We start from the raw sequence: 22373 nt of genomic DNA, 5'->3' as shown, positions 1-22373 counted from the left end.
TAACCTCAGTGGAAGCACAACACCTACTGGTTACATTAGAAGTCAAAAACTTATATACCATAATACCTCACACAGAAGGAATTCAGGCACTACGACGGATCCTTTGTAATTCCCCCAATATAATGGTCCACCTATCGAATTTCTTATGGAGCTCCTACTTATAGCTCTCACCTGCAACTATTTCAAGTTTGAGGATCATTTCTTCTTACAGTTGATGGGGACTTCAATGGGAGCCGCAATGGCACCTTCATATGCCAATGCCTACATGTTCCTCTTTGAAACCCAACACATCTTGGAGAAATTCCATCAACAGATACTTATATATCATCGCTTTGTAGATGACATTTTCTTGATATGGACGGGAACCATCAACAGTTTGGAACAAATGATTAATGGAATAAACTCCTCTGAACTTCCGGTGAAACTGACACTCACAGTGGACACTCACATTATTCAATTCTTAGACGTCTCTGTCTATAAAGACAAAGAGGTAGGCAAGTTGGGCTATACTCTCTACCGCAAAGACACAGCGAGGAATACCTTACTCCAATTCAACAGTTATCACCTACATAAGTTGAAAGAGTCACTCCCAGTATCCCAATACATGCGCGTGTTGAGATACAATAGTGATCCCATGAATCAAGCTAATCAATTGCAAGAGATGACCGCGAGATTCCTGGCCAGAGGGTATAGCCGTGAAGTTCTGGAAAGAGCCATGGACAAAGCCAACAGGCATATGACAAAGAAACCCATAGAGACTGCAAGAAAAACGCTGCCTGCAACTAAGATGTATTTACCGCTAACCCTTCACACCGGTACCTCACAAACCCAAAGAGTCATGCACAAGTATTGGGGCATCTTAGGTTCTGACAAAAATCTTCCATCAATTTTCTCTCAAAAACCTAATATCAGCCTGAAAATCAATAAAAACCTGAGAGATCTATTAGTCAAAAGTGATCCCACTTTATGTTACCAAAAACCCACAGGACCCACCAAGAAAGGCTGCTATCGTTGCAGTGGATGTGTCACCTGCAGTCACATGAACACAGGTAGTTCATTTGCCCATCCACATAGTGGCATCCGAATTCCCATTCCCCACTATATCACATGCATGACTGATCATGTAATATATTTAATTACTTGTCCATGTGTTCTTTCCTATGTTGGAAAGACGGACCTCACTCTCCGAGATAGGATCCGTGGTCATAGATCAACCATCACTACTGCATTTAGAGACCAAAAATCCGATAAACCCGTTGCCAAGCATTTCCTCCAACTGAACCACAGACTTCCCACACTCAAATTTATGGCCATTGACCATGTGCCACTCAGTCCCAGAGGAGGAGACAGATCCAAACTATTACTCCAACGTAAAACCTATTGGATACATCGCCTTGACACTGTTACACCTAAGGGACTTAACGAATATATTTCATTCACCATGTTTTTGTGAATTATTTACAGTAGCCAGTTAACAGTCCTACTCTTCAGATATGGATATATTTAATCTGGGATTTATCAGCAGTAATACCCATGATCATAGTCACATAATATTGTAATTTGATAATAATATTGTAATATTGAATATTGTATATTGTACATTATCTTTTCTAAATTTCATTCTGACCTGTTATTTTTTTACTCATCCTGTCTATTACTACCCGCTTTTGGGGTATGTTATGAGATTTTTTGCCGAACGGATTGTAGATATTTTTAGTGTTCTGTCACGTTTTCACTTATCCACATAAATCACCTTTTTATTTCACTGTTAGTTTATTTATCCTTTCGGCATTTACCTCATGGATACATTTCCAACATACCAGAAATCCTCTGTTTGAATATGCTTTTTGTTTTTAAACTGTCACTCTATGATCTCGTTTAGAGATCTCTTAATTCCTTTGAACCACATTACCTGATTCACGGGTTTCCCGGTTTGTATACTTTCCACACACGGAGTTTACACTCCATTGCCTAGTAACCACGCTCCAAGTCTCACGGAGTTTACACTCCATCTCTTAGCAACCATGACGCACGTACGGACGCACGTCCCAGGAGTCACGTGAGGTGGTGGAACACTTCCGGGTTCGGGTAGCTGCACACACGAGATTGGTGAGTTGCTAATCTTTATTTTGTATTTAAACTCTGCTATTTCACACATTGTTTGATCTTGAAAAAGACCCTAAGGGGTCGAAACGTCGATTTGAAGATTTGATGTAATTTTATTTTTTATTTTTTTTGCCACATTAAACACTGAAAAGAAGTCCTTTTTGAGTGCTCCGATTTATCTTTGATTATATATTTTGGACGTGGGTAGCACCAAAGGCAAGAACAGGTTACAGCCACTTAAGGGTGAGTGCCTAATCTATACCTTGTTGAATGGGGATCCTGATATTAGTTTCAAAATTACTGACCGGTTCAAAAATGTATTTAAACTTTTTTTCCCACAGAATTAACTATTATGATTTCTGAAAACTATTGCAGAATTAGCCAGAAAAGTATATCTAAAAATGTTTCGATTTACTTATCCTATCTTTGAAAATCCCTTATAAGCCAAAGGGTTTCATCTATTTCGGCAGATATAGATTACATATTGCAATGAGCACATTCGTGTTTCAATTGTAGAATATTTCAAATTTTGGTAATAAGTTACTATAATGTAAGTAGCAATCACGTTGACCAAAACCTCCCCACAAAATGATGTAATACAGTATGAAATGTGAAATTTAGATAATGCAACTTTACCCACTAAAATCTGTCATATTGTCTTGTAATATTTTATGTTTGTGTGTTTTTCACACATAATTTACGTTGGGAGACAAATTATTGTTAGTTATGAAAATTAAATGGTATAAGCATGTCTAGGGGGACCGCCCCTCACTCACAATGATTAGCTAAATCTTCCAATAGATCGCTGATTTATATCACGAATTCAAATTAGAAACATAGAAACATAGAATGTGACGGCAGATAAGAACCATTCGGCCCATCTAGTCTGCCCAATTTTCTAAATACTTACATTAGTCCCTGGCCTTATCTTATAGTTAGGATAGCCTTATGCCTATCCCACGCATGCTTAAACTCCTTTATAGTGTTAACCTCTACCACTTCAGATGGAAGGCTATTCCATGCATCCACTACCCTCTCAGTAAAGTAATACTTCCTGGTATTATTTTTAAACCTTTGCCCCTCTAATTTAAGACTATGTCCTCTTGTTGTGGTAGTTTTTCTTCTTTTAAATATAGTCTCCTCCTTTACTGTGTTGATTCCCTTTATGTATTTAAATGTTTCTATCATATCCCCCCTGTCTCGTCTTTCCTCCAAGCTATACATGTTAAGATCCTTTAACCTTTCCTGGTAAGTTTTATCCTGCAATCCATGAACCAGTTTAGTAGCACTTCTTTGAACTCTCTCTAAGGTATCAATATCCTTCTGAAGATCTGGTCTCCAGTACTGTGTACAGTACTCCAAGTGAGGTCTCACCAGTGTTCTGTAAAATGGCATGAGCACTTCCCTCTTTCTACTGCTAATACCTCTCCCTATACAACCAAGCATTCTGCTAGCATTTCCTGCTGCTCTATTACATTGTCTGCCTACCTTTAAGTCATCAGAAATAATCACCCCTAAATCCCTTTCCTCAGATGTTGAGGTTAGGAGTCTATCAAATATTCTGTACTCTGCCCTTGGGTTTTTACGTCCAAGATGCATTATCTTGCACTTATCCACATTAAATGTCAGTTGCCACAACTCTGACCATTTTTCTAGTTTACCTAAATCATTTGCCATTTGTCTTATCCCTCCTGGAACATCAACCCTGTTACATATCTTAGTATCATCCGCAAAAAGACACACCTTACCATCAAGACCTTCTGCAATATCACTAATAAAAATATTAAAGAGAATGGGTCCAAGTACAGATCCCTGAGGTACCCCACTGGTGACAAGCCCAAGCTTCGAATATACTCCATTGACTACAACCCTCTGTTGCCTGTCACTCAGCCACTGCCTTACCCATTCAACAATATTGGAATCCAAACTCAAATATTGTAGTTTATTGATAAGCCTTCTATGTGCAACAGTGTCAAAAGCCTTACTGAAATCTAGGTAAGCAATGTCTACTGCACCACCCTGATCTATAATTTTAGTTACCCAATCAAAAAAGTCAATAAGATTAGTTTGGCATGATCTCCCTGAAGTAAACCCATGTTGTCTCTGATCTTGAAAACCATGTGTTTTTAGATGTTCAACAATCCTATCCTTTAACATGGTTTCCATCACTTTCCCCACTACTGAAGTAAGGCTTACTGGCCTATAGTTGCCCGACTCCTCCCTATTACCTTTTTTGTGAAAGGGCACAACATTCGCTAACTTCCAATCTTCTGGGACTACTCCTGTTAACAATGATTTGTTAAATAAATCTGTTTATGGTTTGCTAGTACACCACTGAGCTCTTTTAATAGCTTTGGGTGTATTCCATCAGGTCCCATTGACTTATTTGTCTTTACTTTTGACAGTTGAAATAGAACCTCTTCCTCTGTAAATTCACGTGTAATAAATGACTCATTTAACCTTTTTCTTAACTGAGGACCCTTTTACTGCACAGATGGATAATATTGTGTCGTTTTGGGTTATTATTGTAGTACAGGGCACAGTAATAACATGGTGTATAGTGAACTCTGTGCAGTAATCCTATGTCATTGAATTACTGAATCGGGGTTTAAGGTTAAGGAGTTTAGAAAGTACTTTGTTTAAAACCCAGTAAACTACAATTATACAGCTGGCTACCACAATAAAAATTCCAGCTGTCAATATGGGTTGAACTGTATCCTGTCTGAGAGTGATGGGAGTTATACTCCACATCTTCTTTATAACCGGCTTGTAATTAATGACAATGTGCATGGTAACTAACAATTAGACTTGGGCACGGGAGACATTTTTGTTATTATTGGTTTAGACAGGGAGCACAGAACTGGGTGTTAGCAGAGTAAGGTTGGCAGCAGATCTAAAATGCCCCTCTAGGTGCAGCTTTTGTGGCATGCCTCACATTCTGCAGGTTTCCACACATCACCAAGGCTATCAGACACTACGAAATCCTCTATTGGTCCTGAGAATTTAGGTTTAAAAACACCAGAAATATTGTAGCTCAAATGAAGTTTGATTAAAGACCCAAACTGATCAACTGCCAGCCCTGAAAAACATATATTTGTGGAAAAAATTAATAATACATTGCATTTTTGGATTTAATCTGGATGTATGTGTGATGTTGGTGTCAGTGTATGAGTGTCTATACTTGTCTATATCACTGGATGTTTTTATATGTTTGTTTATGTGGCCAGGAGGCATGTGTGTGCTTGTATGTGCATGTGCATATGCTTGTGAGCGAGTGTGTATGTGTGTGTGTCTGTGTGTTTGTGTGTGTCTGTGTGTGCGTGTGTGCCTGTGTGTAAGTGTGTGTAAGTGTGTGTCTGTGTGTGTGCTTGTATGTGTATGTGTGTGCGTGTGCGTGTGCGTGTGTTTGTGTATCACTATTTTGGGAGCACCCATGAAAAGTTGGGGGCTGTTGTTAGTATATAGCAGATAATTGCTGGTGAAATGCAACTTTCATAACACAGACTGAAGGGACCCGTACAGTGTCTTTATTATTTAGAGATTGATTGATTAATTAATTTAATGAAAATAACTCAGTCACATCTTCCTGTCACCCCAATAGAGCAGGGGTATCCAAAAAAGGTTTCTACCATGACTCTTAGTTCACTGTTGGATGGGGATCCTGAGACTTATAAAACTGGGATAAGATATTAGTCTCTCCATTACTGACTAGTTCATATCTCCATATATGGACAGGTGTAGTGACATCATAAATACTCTGACATCATCCGATGAAACAATCAATGTCAAACTCACCTACTCTCAGAGTGACTGGACACCTTGCGAGTGGACAGTGGCTACTGCATTGCTTGAGTGAGATTTGCAATAATTTATTTATTGTTACAATTATTAATTAGCTGATTGCTAAATATATTTGTGAATTTAAAAGCAATAGATTCACACAGTATAATATAAGCATGAAGAGAACAAGAAAGCGTTCTCATAAGAAAACTGAGGTAAGTCAGGAAAATTCTGACGAATTTAAAAACAAATATAGAAAACTCAGTAACGGTTCAAAAGAGCAGGAACAGCGGATATCTCCTGGACATTCCAGGAAAAAGAGAAGTAGGAGCTGCAATGAGCAGGACATTGAGAGAGAGAGAGAACCCAAAAGACGGCTCCTTGCTGAGAAACGCATCAGATATCAGGGACAGAAAAGATACAGGACCTCCAGTCATGATGAAGAGGAGCAGGTCATGCAGAAAAGACCAAAGCTCTCCTCATCTCCAAAACTGGATCAGAAAAGTGAGAGAAAGTCTGCTGTAAAGAGCGATCAGACATCTCCACCCAGAAAGCAAGCCCTGAAACGAAGCAGGGAGAGCGATCATGGGGAGCAGCTCATGCAGAAAAGACCAAAGTTCTCCTCATCTTCAAAACTTGGTCAGAAAAGTGAGAGAAAGTCTGCTGGAAAAGGCGGTCACACATCTCCACCCAGAAAACAAGCCCTGAAAAGAAGCAGGGAATATGATGAGGAGGAGAAGGAACAAGTTAGGCAGAAAAAGATAAAGATCTCCCCTGGAAAGCAGGAAGAGGAGAAAAGAGATAGGGAGGAGATAGGAGAGAAAAAGTGCTTTAAGAAAGAAAACAAGTCAACGAGCGACGATGAATGTGTGGCAGGTAAGATGAACCTACAAGCTTTAAAGAGATTGGTCAATTTAAAATATAAGAAATTTCACCCTCAATTGACCATACTCTGAACCCATTCACTATCTCTTTAATCACTATCTCCCGCAATTCAGTGACCATAAGTGCTCAGGCGATGTTTTTTTTTTAAACTATAATGGTACAGACCAATATTTCAAGCCCTTTAAACTATCTAGAATATTTATCCATCCATTAGGAATTAGCCAAAGATATTCATGGCTAATGTACCACAAACTATAAAATTGTTTTAATGAAATGGTCCATGTGATATTTACAAACCATATTATTATTTCATATAACTGGGTGGGATCAGAAGATTTGTAGGGCGAATCTGGGGTACTAGAGAAATTAAGTTGGTTCCTATGTTTATGTTGAAGTGGAGACTAATATTATATGTGTTCATTCTTTAAGGAGTAAGTGGACAGTCTGTGGTTGAACCAAAGACGTCACTGCCTCTGTCATTCACCGGTTATAGATTCCACAAAGTGCTGGGACAGGGGAGCTATGGAAAGGTGAGTCAATGAGCAATGTATACACCTCATTTAATACATCTATTGATCTAGTAGGGAACAATTATAGGTCTCATGATTATCATTATCTTCCTATAACAATTCATTGAGATTAACTTTCCTATAAATCTGTGTATCATCCATGAATGTGGAAAACATATTCAGATCTGAAAAGTATTTAGAACATTCTATTGAGACTCCAAATAAAATCTCCAGGACTCTTCTATTCTATGATGTTTAACATGGCTTCTTATACTGACAGTTCTATTAAATCTTCTTAAATTATTTTTAGTAAACATATTGAAAACAATATGGAACAGAAAACTAAGAAAAGTAAACAATCGAGTTATGAATAATGTAATAAATAAAAGAAGGTGATAGGTTTCATCCATACATACATGAAATACAAATCTCAAAGTTGCACAAAATACTATGTGGAGTGCTATTGAATCTGTGTATCTTTCTCTAAACTCTTATTATTCACATTAGAATTACAGAGATTGGTCTCGATTTAATGTTTGGGTAAGCATTTCAAATGATCACAATCTCTTTTCAAATTAGTTATCTACTGAAGTCATTACAATCTATAGGAAATTTATGTAGGTAAATCATTTATAAAAAAAAAAAAAATTCTAACAGATTGTGATCATTTGATTATCAAAGTTTATCCAAAAATATTAAATTGAGACCTTAGTTAGAATCTAGATCTATATATCCCTTACACAGCAATCATTCTCGATCTCTGCATATATATATATTGTGACAAAAGTACTCCTTTCCCTTGGTACCTTTTCCTGGGATTGGGGTGTTACACACAGTCTTTTCAGGCTTTGGAGACACTTCACACGCTGGATGAGGTAAAAGGACTTGCTCTTTTATTGTGGCTCCAAAATAAATGCACAGTAAGGTATAAAGGTAACAAAAATATACAAAACAAAAGCCTTGCTCTTCTGAGCACTAACTAAACAAAATAATCAGCTAACTGGGTTGGATGGCTTGTCCATTTCCCAACATAAACAACCTTACTGTTTCAGGTTTTCAGCTCTCTGTTTCCACTCACAGAAATCAAACACAATCTCCCTCCTTCCTTGGCAGGGGAGTACTTAATAGCACTGCTAATTGACAATACTTTTCAGGTGAGTTAGATTAGGATTCAAACTCTGGAACTGGACTTCTCACCTGTAGGTTACAAGCAACTTCCAAAATGTGGAGTGGAGCACTGGCCCTCCCTACTCTCCAAGTGCTCCACCCCAGGGCCCAAATATACACATATTTAAAGTGCAACATTCATTATAACATAACACATTTCCCTGGGGCTAATTACACAAAGTAAGAACCTTGCAAAATCTGGGGAGGTATATAGGTTCCTTCCAGCACAATTCCTTGCTTTCGGTCACACATCCTCCCCCCCAACTCAGACCTATTGGGTCGAGCGACCATGGACATTAGCGAGTGCATCCGCGAAAGACCATCTGCATTTCCCTGTTTACTCCCAGCCCTATGGAGAAATTATAGGGTTGCAAGCTAAGGAACCAGCGGGTTACTCTACTATTTTTCTCCCTGTTTTGGCTCATCCAAGTAAGGGGTGCATGGTCTGTCACTAGTCTGAATTTTCATCCCAAGAGATAGTATTTAAGTGTGTCTACTGCCCACTTTATAGCCAGACACTCCTTCTCAACAATGGAATAGTTTCTTTCTTGGGGATTAAGCTTCCTGCTTAAATATAATATGGGGTGCTCCTCACCCTGAATTTCCTGAGAGAGAACAGCACCTAGTCCTACATCAGAGGCATCTGTCTGTAAAATAAATTCTTTAGAAAAATCAGGTGTTACCAACACTGGTTGGGCACCAATGGCTTCTTTAAGCTTTCTGAATGCTTGTTCAGTCTCTGGGGACCATTTTACCACTACTGGAACATTAGCTTTAGTAAGGTCAGTTAATGGGCTTCCAATTGTAGCAAAATTGGATATAAATCTCCTGTAATAGCCAATGAGGCCAAGAAATGTTCTCACCTGTTTCTTAGTCAGTGGTCTCGGCCAATTTCGCATGGCTTCAATTTTAGCAACTTGGGGTTTCACTATTCCCTTACCAATAGATTAGCCCAAATATTTTGCTTCCTCTAGGCCAATTGTACACTTATTGGGGTTAGCAGTTAAGCCAGCATTTTGTATTAAGTTAAGGACAGCCTGTACTTTTGGAAGGTGAGATTCCCAATCCTCACTGTGTACTACAACATCATCCAAGTATGCAGCTGCATAGCGCACATGCGGCTTTAGTATTCTGTCCATCATTCTTTGGAATGTGGCAGGGGCACCATGCAAGCCCAAAGGCAAAACTCTGTACTGAAATAGGCCATCAGGAGTAGAAAATGCGGTCTTTTCTTTTGCTCGCTCTGTGAGTGGTACTTGCCAATAACCTTTGGTTAAATCTAGTGTAGTGAGGTACCGAGCTCTCCCAAGTCGTTCTACTAGCTCATCAACTCTAGGCATGGGGTATGCATCAAACTTAGAAATAGCATTCAGTTTGCGATAATCATTACAAAACCGTACTGTATTATCCGGCTTTGGTACCAGCACAATTGGACTGCTCCAGTCACTTTGTGACTCCTCAATGACTCCAAGATCTAACATTTTCTTAACCTCTGCTCTGATAGCTTCTCTGCGAGCCTCGGGTATTCTGTATGGTTTGAGATTGACCCTTTTTCCTGGTTCTGTCAAAATGTCATGTTTAATCACACTAGTCCTTCCTGGGACTGGGGAGAATACCTCTTTATTTAATCTAATAAACTCCTTAACTTCCCTTGTCTGGTGTATTGACAGGGTCTCTGAGATATTTACTTTGGGGTCAACATTACACTTATCAGGGAAGGTTGAAGCCTCTGTAGTAACCAGAACTTCCCTTTCTTTCCATGGTTTTAGCAAATTGACATGGTATATCTGCACTTCCTTTCTTCTACCTGGTTGCCTTACTTTATAATTTACCTCTCCTACTCTTTCAATAATCTCATATGGCCCATGCCAAGTTGCCAGGAATTTGTTCTCTACTGTGGGAACCAGGACTAATACTCTGTCTCCTGGTTGAAATACTCGAATTCTAGCATTCTTATTATAGCTATTCTGCTGATTTTGTTGAGCCTTTTGCATGTGTTCTCTGACTATTGGCATAATGGCTTCAATACATTCCTGTATCTGAGTTATGTGTTCTATTACACTGCGATGTGGGTTTGCTTCTTGTTCCCAAGTTTCCTTTGCTATGTCAAGTAATCCCCTGGGGTGTCTGCCATACAATAATTTAAAAGGTGAGAAACCCGTGGAAGCTTGGGGTACTTCTCTAATGGCAAACATTAAATAGGGCAATAGAAAGTCCCAGTTTTTCCCATCTTTATCAGTTACTTTGCGCAGCATAGCCTTTAACGTTTTATTAAATCGCTCAACCAAACCATCGGTTTGTGGGTGATAAACAGAGGTTTTGAGGTGTCTAATGTGAAGGAGCTTGCAGAGTTCCTTAGTAACCTTGGACATGAATGGAGTACCCTGATCTGATAGGATCTCCTTGGGAATCCCAACCCGGCTAAACATCATCATTAACTCTTTAGCAATGGACTTTGCTGAGGTTGTGTGCATAGGTATTGCCTCAGGGTAACGGGTAGCATAGTCTAGTACTACTAATATATACTGATGCCCCCTACTGGATTTTACCAGAGGACCTACAAAATCCATAGCAATACATTCAAAAGGCACTTCAATAACAGGCAAGGGTACTAAAGGGCTACGGTAAGCCGTAAATTGCGCAGTGACCTGACATTCAGGGCATGACGAACAGTAGTTTTTGATAGCTGCGATTACTCCAGGCCAATAAAATCTCCTCAAAACACGCTCTCTTGTTTTGTCCACCCCTAGGTGACCCCCCAAAACATGGCTATGTGCAAGGTTTAACACAGTGCGCCAATAGGCTTGTGGTACTAACAGCTGCTTTGTAATAACGGACTCTTTTTTCTCAACTCTGTACAACAGATCATTATCCACTTCAAAATAAGGGTAAGAAAGAGAATTCCCTGGATTTACAGGGGATCCATTCCTTATAGAAATATTATTCCTGGCTACCAATAATGTTGGGTCAGACCACTGTGCACTTCTGAAGTTACCAGGCCTAACCTCTAAATCAACTAACTCTATATCTGGTTCAGAGCTTCTAGAAGGTCCCGCATTAGTTTGTTCTGGGTTTTCACCAACTAATGTTTTTATAGGGGAGTGCTGCATACTGTTAGGCTCATCATCATGATCTCTCTCATCTGCCAGAGTATCTGCAAAAGGAAATTCATCATTCTGTTCACCTGATGGGTTTTCAAAACACGCCCATAGGTCTAGAAAATGGGGAAAATCCCTTCCAATAATCATCTCATGTGCCAGTTTTGGTACCAGCCCCACTCTGCAGTTTACAGTACCACACTGGGTTTTAACAAGTATATCTGCAGTAGGGTAGTTATGTATATCCCCGTGCACACAAGCAATATCAACTTTTCCAGAGTTAACAATATGAGTATCCTGTAATAAGGATTGGTCTAGAAGGGTAACCATACTCCCTGAATCTAGCAATGCCTGTATATTTTTTCCCTCCACATTCACGGTACACCCAGGGTGACTATTGAAATAACCATTTTTTTCCACAGAACATACAACCTGTGAATAAAGTGCAATTCCTTCCCAATTATTACCAAAATTACACTCCATTGGTTCAACATTTTCAGGACAGTCTTTTGCAATATGTCCAAAGTTTCTGCATTTAAAGCATTTTATACCATAGTTAGAACTTTTTGATTCATTTGTAGGCTCTTCCCACCTCCCAAAGTCTTTTTCTCTTTTAACAATGTCTTTTGGGTAATAAGACCCTGTTCTCTCATCAAAAGACCCCCTTTTCCCTGGAACAGTCTTACCAGATTTGCTGGAGTTGTAGGTTTTTGGATTCTTGCGTCTCTCTTGGCCAGGAGGTTGAAGCAGTTCTCCCGCTGCTATATACCGTTCAACCAATTCAACCAATTGGTCTGCTGTTTGGGGATTGCTCTGGCTGACCCACCGACGAAGTCCAATAGGTAAGCCTCTTAGGAATCTTTCCATCACCAGTTGCTCCACAATGCGGCTGGGTGAGTTGATCTCTGGCTGCAACCATTTTCTGGCAAGGTGTATCAAGTCAAACATCTGTGAATGAATCGCTTTATCCAGGCTGTAAGTCCATGAATGAAATCTCTGGGCACGGACGGCTGTTGTCACCCCCAGGCGTGCCAGTATTTCTGCTTTTAGCTTCTTGTAGTCACTGGCTTCCGCTGCTTCCAGATCATAGTATGCTTTCTGGGATTCACCAGTAAGAAATGGTGCTAGCAGACTTGCCCATTCCACTTCAGGCCAACCTTCTCGCTCAGCGGTTCGCTCAAATGCCATCAGGTAGGCTTCTACATCATCTGTGGATACCATCTTTTGCAAGTAGTGACTCACTCTGATCACCTTTGGACATTGTGGTGATTCTGTGGCAACCCTGGCCAGCCTTTGTGATAGACTCTGGATCTCCTGTTGTATGACACATGTGGCATGCTGCTGCTCCTCTCTGAGCACTTGATGAGCTGCTGCCTGTGTTGCTTCAACTTGCTTGAATAAAGCATCTGTATTTTCCTTTTGAGCCAGTACAAGCTGCTGCAGTATTGAAATGCTCTCTTGCTGTATTGCATTAGTCTCTGCAGTCCTCCTGTTTGTCTCTTGCTGTACAGCAGTTGACTGGAGCAAAGCTTTCATGACATCCTCCATTTTCTCAGCAGTCTCTTTCTCCCTACTTACAAACTTTGCCGTGTGCTGCCCGCATTCTCCACCATATGTGACAAAAGTACTCCTTTCCCTTGGTACCTTGTCCTGGGATTGGGGTGTTACAGTCTTTTCAGGCTTTAGAGACACTTCACACGCTGGATGAGGTAAAAGGACTTGCTCTTTTATTGTGGCTCCAAAATAAATGCACAGTAAGGTATAAAGGTAACAAAAATATACAAAACAAAAGCCTTGCTCTTCTGAGCACTAACTAAACAAAATAATCAGCTAACTGGGTTGGATGGCTTGTCCATTTCCCAACATAAACAACCTTACTGTTTCAGGTTTTCAGCTCTCTGTTTCCACTCACAGAAATCAAACACAATCTCCCTCCTTCCTTGGCAGGGGAGTACTTAATAGCACTGCTAATTGACAATACTTTTCAGGTGAGTTAGATTAGGATTCAAACTCTGGAACTGGACTTCTCACCTGTAGGTTACAAGCAACTTCCAAAATGTGGAGTGGCCCTCCCTACTCTCCAAGTGCTCCACCCCAGGGCCCAAATATACACATATTTAAAGTGCAACATTCATTATAACATAACACATTTCCCTGGGGCTAATTACACAAAGTAAGAACCTTGCAAAATCTGGGGAGGTATATAGGTTCCTTCCAGCACAATTCCTTGCTTTCGGTCACTATATATATATATCGGGTTCTGATATAGGGTTCTCAGTTAGGTCCCAGAGCTCTGTATATGTATCCCTGATATAGGGTTCTCAGGTAGGTCCCAGAGCTATGTATATATATCCCTGATATAGGGTTCTAAGGTAGGTCCCAGAGCTATGTATATATATCCCTGATATAGGGTTCTCAGGTAGGTCCCAGAGCTATGTATATATATCCCTGATATAGGGTTCACAGGTAGGTCCCAAAGCTATGTATATATATCCCTGATATAGGGTTGTCAGGTAGGTCCCAGAGCTATGTATATATATCCCTGATATAGGGTTCACAGGTAGGTCCCGGAGCTATGTATATATATCCCTGATATAGGGTTCTCAGGTAGCTTCCAGAGCTATGTATATTTATTCTTTATGTAGGTTTTTTCCAGGTAGGTTCCCAAGCTCTGTATAGACATCCTTCAGGCGGTGTCGAAGTTATGTTACCACGTGATATCTGTAATATGCCCCCACTGAATGAAGTTTTAAATAAAAAAAAGTAGCTGAAAGTTCCCCCTTCATTTGTGACATTGTGGCTGATTCGAGGCTCTCTCCTCTCTCTATGTGATGCTCAGGTTGCGCTAGCTTCCACCAAAGACACAGGTCAAGTTGTTGCACTTAAAGTAATAAAGAAAGGTAAAGTTAAGGAAAAGACCATTCAGAAGGAGGAGCGGATACTGAAAATGGCGAGCGGCAGTCCGTTCCTATGTCAGGGACTCGCTGCCTTCCAGACCCAGGTATGAAACGCTGTCCATAATGTTTCCTTATTTCTATATATTTCTATACGGCTGATTGTGTTCTATTATTATTATTACAATATATATTAACTAGATATTTGTTGTCTTGTGAAACAGGAGGAAGCCTCCCTGGTCATGGAGCACGTACCAGGGGGCAGTCTCCGTTCTTACATGGCTGGAAAGGAATGTCTGCCCATGGGGGAAGCAAGGTGAGTCATTAATAGCTCTAGCAGGTAGGAGGAAGGAGTGAGTTTAACACACGATACAGTATTGTAAGAGGCTATGGATATAACCCTGTATTTACCTATATCCTCAATAGTAGTGCTATTAATGGAGATCCATCAGGAGTACAGACTGAGTTAACGGTAATGTACTAAACCAGAATCCCCCCTTCAATATCAGCCAGACAATAGGCAATACAAGAAACCTAGCTCTGATCCTATTCTATGCTCGTGTCCTATTTTTTTCTCTCTTTTCTCTTCCCTCCCTTTTTTTCCCCTCCTCCTCAGTGGTATCTCGCTCACTAGCTGAGGACGGAGGATCTTACATCCCTCTGGAATATGTGATGGCTTTAATGGTTGACGAGTTGGATAATCGGTTGATATCATGGAATCCATCTGATGATATAGTATATTACTATGCTTTCCATGGTTCTTCCTGCTAGGAAAGTTACTATTGAGATGCATGCCCAAACACCTAACTTTGTGTATACAGAGGCAACTTAGAACTTTTTAGATGTGTTCCTTATTAATAACTCATTCCGTGTCTGTCTGAGGCATTACTGCACATCTACACATAATTTCACCTGATTTGTTCGATTTAAAAATAAAAATAAAGATAGTCTAAAACAAACAACAAAAAAAACCCAAGAAACTCAGGACTAGCAGCGGGATACATTCAGTACGGACTGACGGCAGATCGGGAGCCACTAGGGGTCAGCTGACCTGCCGCAGCCCTAAGCTAACTTCAGGGTGGATCTTCTTCTACACACTTGAAATACAAATTGCTATGACCATGGATCTTCTTAATAAATTCATATATTTTTAGATTATTGATTTGTACATCTAACAAATTGGAAGAATCATAGAGCAGCTTGTGCTTTATGGTAGAGAACCGAGAAGGGTTCAATGGATAATATATCAAGGGACAGTCATGTTCCAAATTAACGAACTGATGGTTTTAATAACAATATTAATGATAATAAAGTAAACTCTAATCTCCCAAGGACAGGTCCTGTTTAAAATGAAAATGTTATGTTTATATTGGAAGCAGAGCGTTTAGCATGATGTATAGATACTCGTACCTTGCCCAGGTATATTTTATTATTTTATTTACTATTAGTGTTTGGGGAGATTGCTTTATGTTCTTTGTATTCTGTTTTCCAGGTTCTTTTCATCAAACCTTGTTTGTGGGATCCAGTATCTCCATTCCCGGGGGATCCTTCATCGGTCAGTATTAGCGTTTGTTTATTTAGTAAGCGGTAACTTACTCTAACAAGAAATAATGTGTTGATATCTCTGCTCTGTCCTATATCTCACATTTATATCTGTCTTCATCATTTAGGGATCTGAAGCCAGACAATATTCTCCTGGGTGCCAACGGCTATCTCAAAATAGCTGACTTTGGTCTCTCGGCAGAAAATATCTTTACAGATACAACAACCAGAGGACGAGCTGGCACACTGAAGTACATGGCGCCAGAGGTTAGTTAGAGGGTGTAGTCATGTGAACTGTGGGAGGGGGGTTATGTGGAGTGGTATAAGAGCAATGCAGTAGCTAAAGGGGTGTATAACGAGCAGTAGAATGATGACTAACATGAGCTGGGTATAAAGGCAGTATCGGAGTATTAATGGATGGACTGACAGGAACGTTATTGGACTAGCTTAATAATAGAAAGATGGGTAATGTATGAAGATCTCTAGAATGTGATAGGTTTGGTACATTTAATACCATATTTAATAAAATTGCATATCTTATGGGTTTTGCCAGGTACTCAGCAGCAAACCGTACGGCCAATCAGCAGACTGGTGGTCATTTGGTGTAATTCTCTGCCGCATGATCACCGGACAGTACCCATTTAATACCAGTGTCAGCAGACAGGAGTACATAGAGGAAGTATTAAACATTAACCCACGTTACCCCACCTGGCTGTGCAGCAACCCTACAGACCTCCTGGACAAGGTAAGGTGATAGAGAATGTGCCGGTTAATGTTTTATTTGGATGTAATGATAGGGGATGTAAAGAAACATTAAAGAAGATACTGGTGGAGATATGGGGGGTCGTTACTGGGAATCATTACTAGTTATATTTATTGGAGTATGTACTAAACAGGTTAAAGAACCAACTGGAATAGTGAAAGTAACTTATGTTCCTTGCTGAGAAGATTAGGTATTCCACATTCATGCCTATCGTCCCCTTTTGCACGGGTTTGATAGCGGCATGGAGTGCTGGGGTGTTTATCTAACGCCTGAAATTATTTAAATCCTGATGTTTAATGGGTTAATACTAATATTTAATAATGATGGCAGATAAAAACACTGACATTTAATTTACAATACGTAATCCTATTTATTAAGGATAAGAGTGGACTGGGGTGTCCTAGTGGGACAGTTAACATAAAAAGAAGAGGGGAAAAAAGCAGAGGGGAGCCCCACCTTTTAATAATCCTAGGGGAAAAAACAGTAGTGTGGAAAAGTATCAGAACCCATAAACAGGACAGCGTGAGAGACAACTAGTTATAGATATTAGCAGCGTATATAACTGCGTACACGGATACCCGTAGAAATCCCAGCACTAATGTGGACACTCCAGTCCACTCTTATCTTTACTTTGTACATTGTAGGTTATTCTCCAGATTTAGGGAGAGTAACAATGGGCATCCTTTGGCACAGCTCCATTGGTCCCTCATTGTTTTGGGACTTCTGGATCAGAGCCTATTTTCTTCTTTTCATTTATTAATCCTATTTATTACTCTCTGCCTGCAACCGACAGACAGATCAAGCAGCCATTTTATGTTCCGATTGGACAACACAAGAGGAAATCTTTATTTAAAAAAAACAAAACATTATTTACTGGTCAGTCATATAATCAAGATTTTAGTTAATGTAATACATTTACAACTAACTTTTCACAAGCACTGCCTCATCTGAGGTTTGTTAGAAGGTTAAAATGGCATCCTCCATCAGAGGTGATTGGTTTTGTATGCATTAAAGATTGTACATCAAAGTGTTACAGAGATATAAAGTAAATTATACTCAGTGTATCCTCTCTCTCTAGCTCCTGGATAAGGATCCTAATGCACGTGCTGTGGCAGGAAGGAACATTCGGGAGCACCCCTTCTACACTAACATTAATTGGAAAGATCTAGAGAGGGGCAAAGTGACCTGTCCATTCTTGTCACTGCTGGTAAGTACACAAATAATCAGTATTTATAAACTGAGAAGAGATTATATGGAATAATAATTCCACCACAACAAGATGAAAACTGATTTCTTGATCCACCAGTGATCATATCCAAGAGGGGGCTCCATTTAACAAGAACTGCCTTAATAGCTGACACTGTTGATCATCTTCTCCTTCCTCAAACTCTTCAATCACTCAGTCTCTGTGAAACTCTCCTCTCGTGGTTTTCCTCCTATCTGTCCCAATGCTCATTCAGTGTCTCCTTTTCTAATGATACCTACTCCCTTCGTCCTATCTCGGTTGGAGTCCCCCAAGCCTCTGTCCTTGGTCCCCTTCTATTGTCATTTTATACTGCATCTCTTGGCAAACTTATTACCTCTTTTGGATTCCACTACCACCTGTACGCCCATGACACCCAAATAGATCTCTCCTCCCCGTACCTCCCCCCTGCCATCATGCAATGTGTCACTGCTTGCCCTTCTTCCATCTCTGACTGCGTGTCCTTCCACTTTCTGAAACTCAATCTTTCTAAAACTGAGCTCCTTGTCTTTCCTCCTCCTAATACTGATCCTTCTCTTTCGCTCTCCCTTCAAGTTGACGGAACCCACATCAGCCCATCCTTGCAAGTGCCCTGTCTTGGCATCATACTTGATTCTGGCCTCACCTTTGAGTCTCAGATCCAGTCTGTTACCAAATCTTGTAGATTCCATCTTAAAAACATAACCCGCATGCGCCCCTTTCTTACGCAAGATGCTACCAAGCAGCTTGTCCATGCTCTAGTAATCTCTTGCATGGATTATTGTAACCCTCTCCTAATTGGTCTTTTCCAAAAGCCATATTGCCACATTACAGTCTGTAATGAATGTTGCTGCCAGACTGATTTTGCTCTCTAGTCGCTCCTCTCACACCTCTCCTCTTTGTCTTTCCTTACATTGGATTCCTGTATCCTATAGGAGTCAATTCAAAGTACTAATCCATACCTATAAAGCATTGAACAATTCTATCCCCTCCTACATCTCCTCACAGATCCATAGGTAGGCCCCTTCTCGATCTCTACGCTCTGCCCATGACCTTCTCCTGTCTGCTGCTTGCAACCGTAAGGAAAATTCACGCTTGAAGAACTTCTCGCGGGTGGCTCCTTTCTTTAGGAATAGCCTGCCTACCAGCATCAGACTCTCCCTTAGTCTTCAATCTTTAAAAAGTACCTTAAAACCCATCACTTTAGGAAAGTGTATGGCCTCCCAGATGAACCTCTACCTCACATACCTGTCCCTTGCTCTCTCCTCCACTTTTGCTTCAATCCTACCCTTTTTTGATTGCTATATCCTGTCGTATTGTGTTTTATACCCCACCTCCTATAGACTGTAAGCTTGTTTGTGCAGTGTCCTCTTCAACCTATCATTCATGTAAGTTTTTTGTAATTGTCTTACTTATTGTTAACCTCCCCCCCTCTTATAATATTGTATAGCAGTACGGATTCTATTGGCACTATATAAATGCAATAATAATAATAATAATTGCTCCCCACCATTACTGTGACCATAATAAGCTGTACATTCTTATTTATATGTAAGAAGTAGGCAATGCCATATGATGCTAAACTAATTACATATCATTTCTTGTTGCAGACACCGTATCAAGAGACAGACACCACAGAAGAATTCTTTTTTTTCTGCTAAGTAACACCGCTTTATTTGAAGACTAAGTCATCCATGGCCTGTCCTTCACAATCTAGGAATGTCGGTAATAAAAGAAAAGAAAAGATTTCCAGCAAAGAAGATGGTGATGGCCACATCTTGGTCAAACTATAGCAGTAGCTTGAACATCAAAAAGACCATATTCTCCTATGGTAAGTGTGTATCTGTGTGTCTTTGCACCCAAATCCTGTAGATTCCATCTTAAAAACATAGCCTGCATCCGCTCCTACCTTACGCAAGATACTACTAAGGACCTTGTCCTTGTCTAGTAATCTCCCGCATAGATTATTGTAACCCTCTCCTATCTGGTCTTCCCAAAAGTCGTAGTGCCCCGCTACAGTCTGTAATGAATGTTGCTGCCAGACTGATTTTCCTCTCCAGTCGCTCCTCTCACACCTCTCCCCTCTGCCAGTCTTTACATTGGATTCCTGAATCCTATAGGAGTCAATTCAAAGTACTTTTTCATACCTATAAGCATTGAACAATTCTATCCTCTCCTATATCTCCTCACTGCTCCATAGGTATGCCCCTTCTCAATCTCTATGCTCTACCCATGACTTTCTCTTGTCTGCTGCTTGCACCTGTAAGGCCAATTCACGCTTGCAGGACTTCTCGCAGGTGGTGTAAAGTTCACTAGGTAACCCTAACATGCAGACAGGACAGAGTAGAGAGAATTGCAATACCGATCCTTAGAATGGTCGGGTTATGCAAAAAGGATAGTCAAAACATGAACCGAGGTCAAGGGAAACAGGGAGACGGAATAACGAGAGACAAAGCCAAATATCAGTAACCAGGAAATTCAAATAACAAGTGCAACGCTCAATGGTAAACCACAGACCACAACAGGGCACTGAGGGAAGGGAGGGGTTAGCTTATATACACACAGGGTGTGTCTGATTGGCTAATCTCCAATTAGTGTTAGCCATGACACGTGGGAGGAGTTTCTTCCCTCCCTTGTGGTCTCTGAGGTCATCACTGTGTGCAAGGTCACATGGCCGGGTGCAGCACACGTATAAGGAAACTGCTCTGGAGCGTGCAACGTCAGACACACCGCCAGTCTGGAGACAGGGACCAGATGACGCCGCTCGCTGTAATGAGGAAAGCAAGGTCGCCGCGAGCGGCGCAGGGGCAGGGGACCTGACAGGTGGCTCCTTTCCTTTGGAAAAGCCTGCCTACCACCATCAGACTCTCCCCTAGTCTTCAATCTTTTAAAAAGTACATTAAAACCCATCTCTTTAGGAAAGCTTATGGCCTCACAGAGGAGCCTCTACCTCACATACCTGTCCCTTGCTCTCTCCTAAAAGAAGGCACTCTATCTCTCCTCCAGTTTTGCTTCACTCCTACCCTTTTTGATTGCTATCTCCTGTCGTATTGTGTTTTACACCCCACCTCCTATAGACTGTAAGCTCATTTGTGCAGGGTCCTCTTCAACCTATCATTCCTGTAAGTTTTTTGTAATTGTCTTACCTATTGTTAAATCCCCCTTGTTATAATATTGTAAAGCGGTATGGAATCTATTGGTGCTACATAAATGCCAATAATAATAATAATTGCTCCCCACCATCACAGTGACCATAATAAGCTGTACATTCTTTTTTATATGCAAGAAGTAGGCAATGCCATATGATGCTAAACTAATTACATATCATTTCTTGTTGCAGACACTGTATCAAGAGACAGACACCTTTTTATTTGAAGACTACGTTATCCATGTCCTGTCCTTCACAATCTAGGAATGTTGGGAATGTATCTGTGTGTCTTTGCATCTATATGTACGTCAGTATGTGTATCTGTATATGTGTCACTGTGTGTTTCTCTGTGTCTTCTTGTGTGTCTGTGAAACTGTGTGTGTCAGTGTGTGTATCTCTGTGTCTTTCTGTGTGTCTGTGAAACTGTGTGTGTATGTGTCAGTGTGTATATCTCTGTGTCTTTCTGTGTGTCTGTGAAACTGTGTGTGTGTCAGTGTGTGTGTATCTATGTGTCTTTCTTTGTGTCTGTAAAATTGTGTGTGTGTGTCAGTGTGTGTATCTCTGTGTCTTTCTGTGTGTCTGTGAAACTGTATGTGTGTCAGTGTGTGTATCTCTGTGTCTTTCTGTGTGTCTGTGAAACTGTGTGTGTGTCAGTGTGTGTGTATCTATGTGTCTTTCTTTGTGTCTGTAAAATTGTGTGTGTGTGTCAGTGTGTGTATCTCTGTGTCTTTCTGTGTGTCTGTGAAACTGTATGTGTGTCAGTGTGTGTATCTCTGTGTCTTTCTGTGTGTCTGTGAAACTGTGTGTGTGTCAGTGTGTGTATAAAAACACACAACACCATATACAAATACACCCTTACATTCACTCACACGTACACCATAAAAAAACATGCTTACATTCAAACACACAAACACTGCTCAGTGCTAAATACAACCCTGTAAGAATGGGCAAATGGTTGATCCCCAGCTTGCAAAGCATTGTGAGAGCAAAAAAAAATTATTGCACCAGGACCACCTCCATATTAGTTATTGACCGATAGAAACGACTGCATGTGGGCCTTGTGCCAACTACTGTTATATTGTAAATAAATAAATAAAAATATTTTTGTGTATGTTTTGTTTTGCACATTGTGAGAGGAAATGTGGTTTAGTAGTTGACGGCATATATATTAGGCCTGCTTTACTGAACAGCAGCCTGAGGTTTGAGAGTTAAATGTCCCAGGGAGACATGCATTACTGGCACTCTGCAAACCACGGTAT

At 40.4% G+C, this 22373-nt stretch overlaps 1 protein-coding gene across 1 annotated transcript; it reads left to right on the top strand.

Annotated features, from left to right (window-relative positions):
- The first annotated feature begins 6062 nt into the window (after positions 1-6062).
- LOC134571269 (protein kinase C delta type-like) lies at positions 6063-21378 on the top strand. The gene is made up of 9 exons (XM_063429441.1): positions 6063-6762; positions 7201-7301; positions 14385-14546; positions 14664-14755; positions 15932-15994; positions 16110-16248; positions 16535-16726; positions 17823-17951; positions 21307-21378. Exons 1-9 carry the CDS (start codon positions 6063-6065, stop codon positions 21376-21378), a joined length of 1650 nt encoding a protein of 549 aa, XP_063285511.1.
- Positions 21379-22373: the final 995 nt, after the last annotated feature.

The sequence above is a fragment of the Pelobates fuscus genome, chromosome 8, assembly GCF_036172605.1.
Source record: "Pelobates fuscus isolate aPelFus1 chromosome 8, aPelFus1.pri, whole genome shotgun sequence".
Lineage (NCBI taxonomy): Eukaryota > Metazoa > Chordata > Amphibia > Anura > Pelobatidae > Pelobates > Pelobates fuscus.
Note: the sequence above shows the minus strand (reverse complement) of the source record. Positions and strands in the feature narration are given on the sequence as shown.

Bases quoted from the DNA above. Each gene is read 5' to 3' on its own strand.
- LOC134571269 (XM_063429441.1), top strand. From the start codon at position 6,063: ATGAAGAGAACAAGAAAGCGTTCTCATAAGAAAACTGAGGTAAGTCAG. The intron at 14,547-14,663 runs GTATGAAACGCT...CTTGTGAAACAG, and splicing joins TCGCTGCCTTCCAGACCCAG to GAGGAAGCCTCCCTGGTCAT. The intron at 17,952-21,306 runs GTAAGTACACAA...TTCTTGTTGCAG, and splicing joins GTCCATTCTTGTCACTGCTG to ACACTGTATCAAGAGACAGA.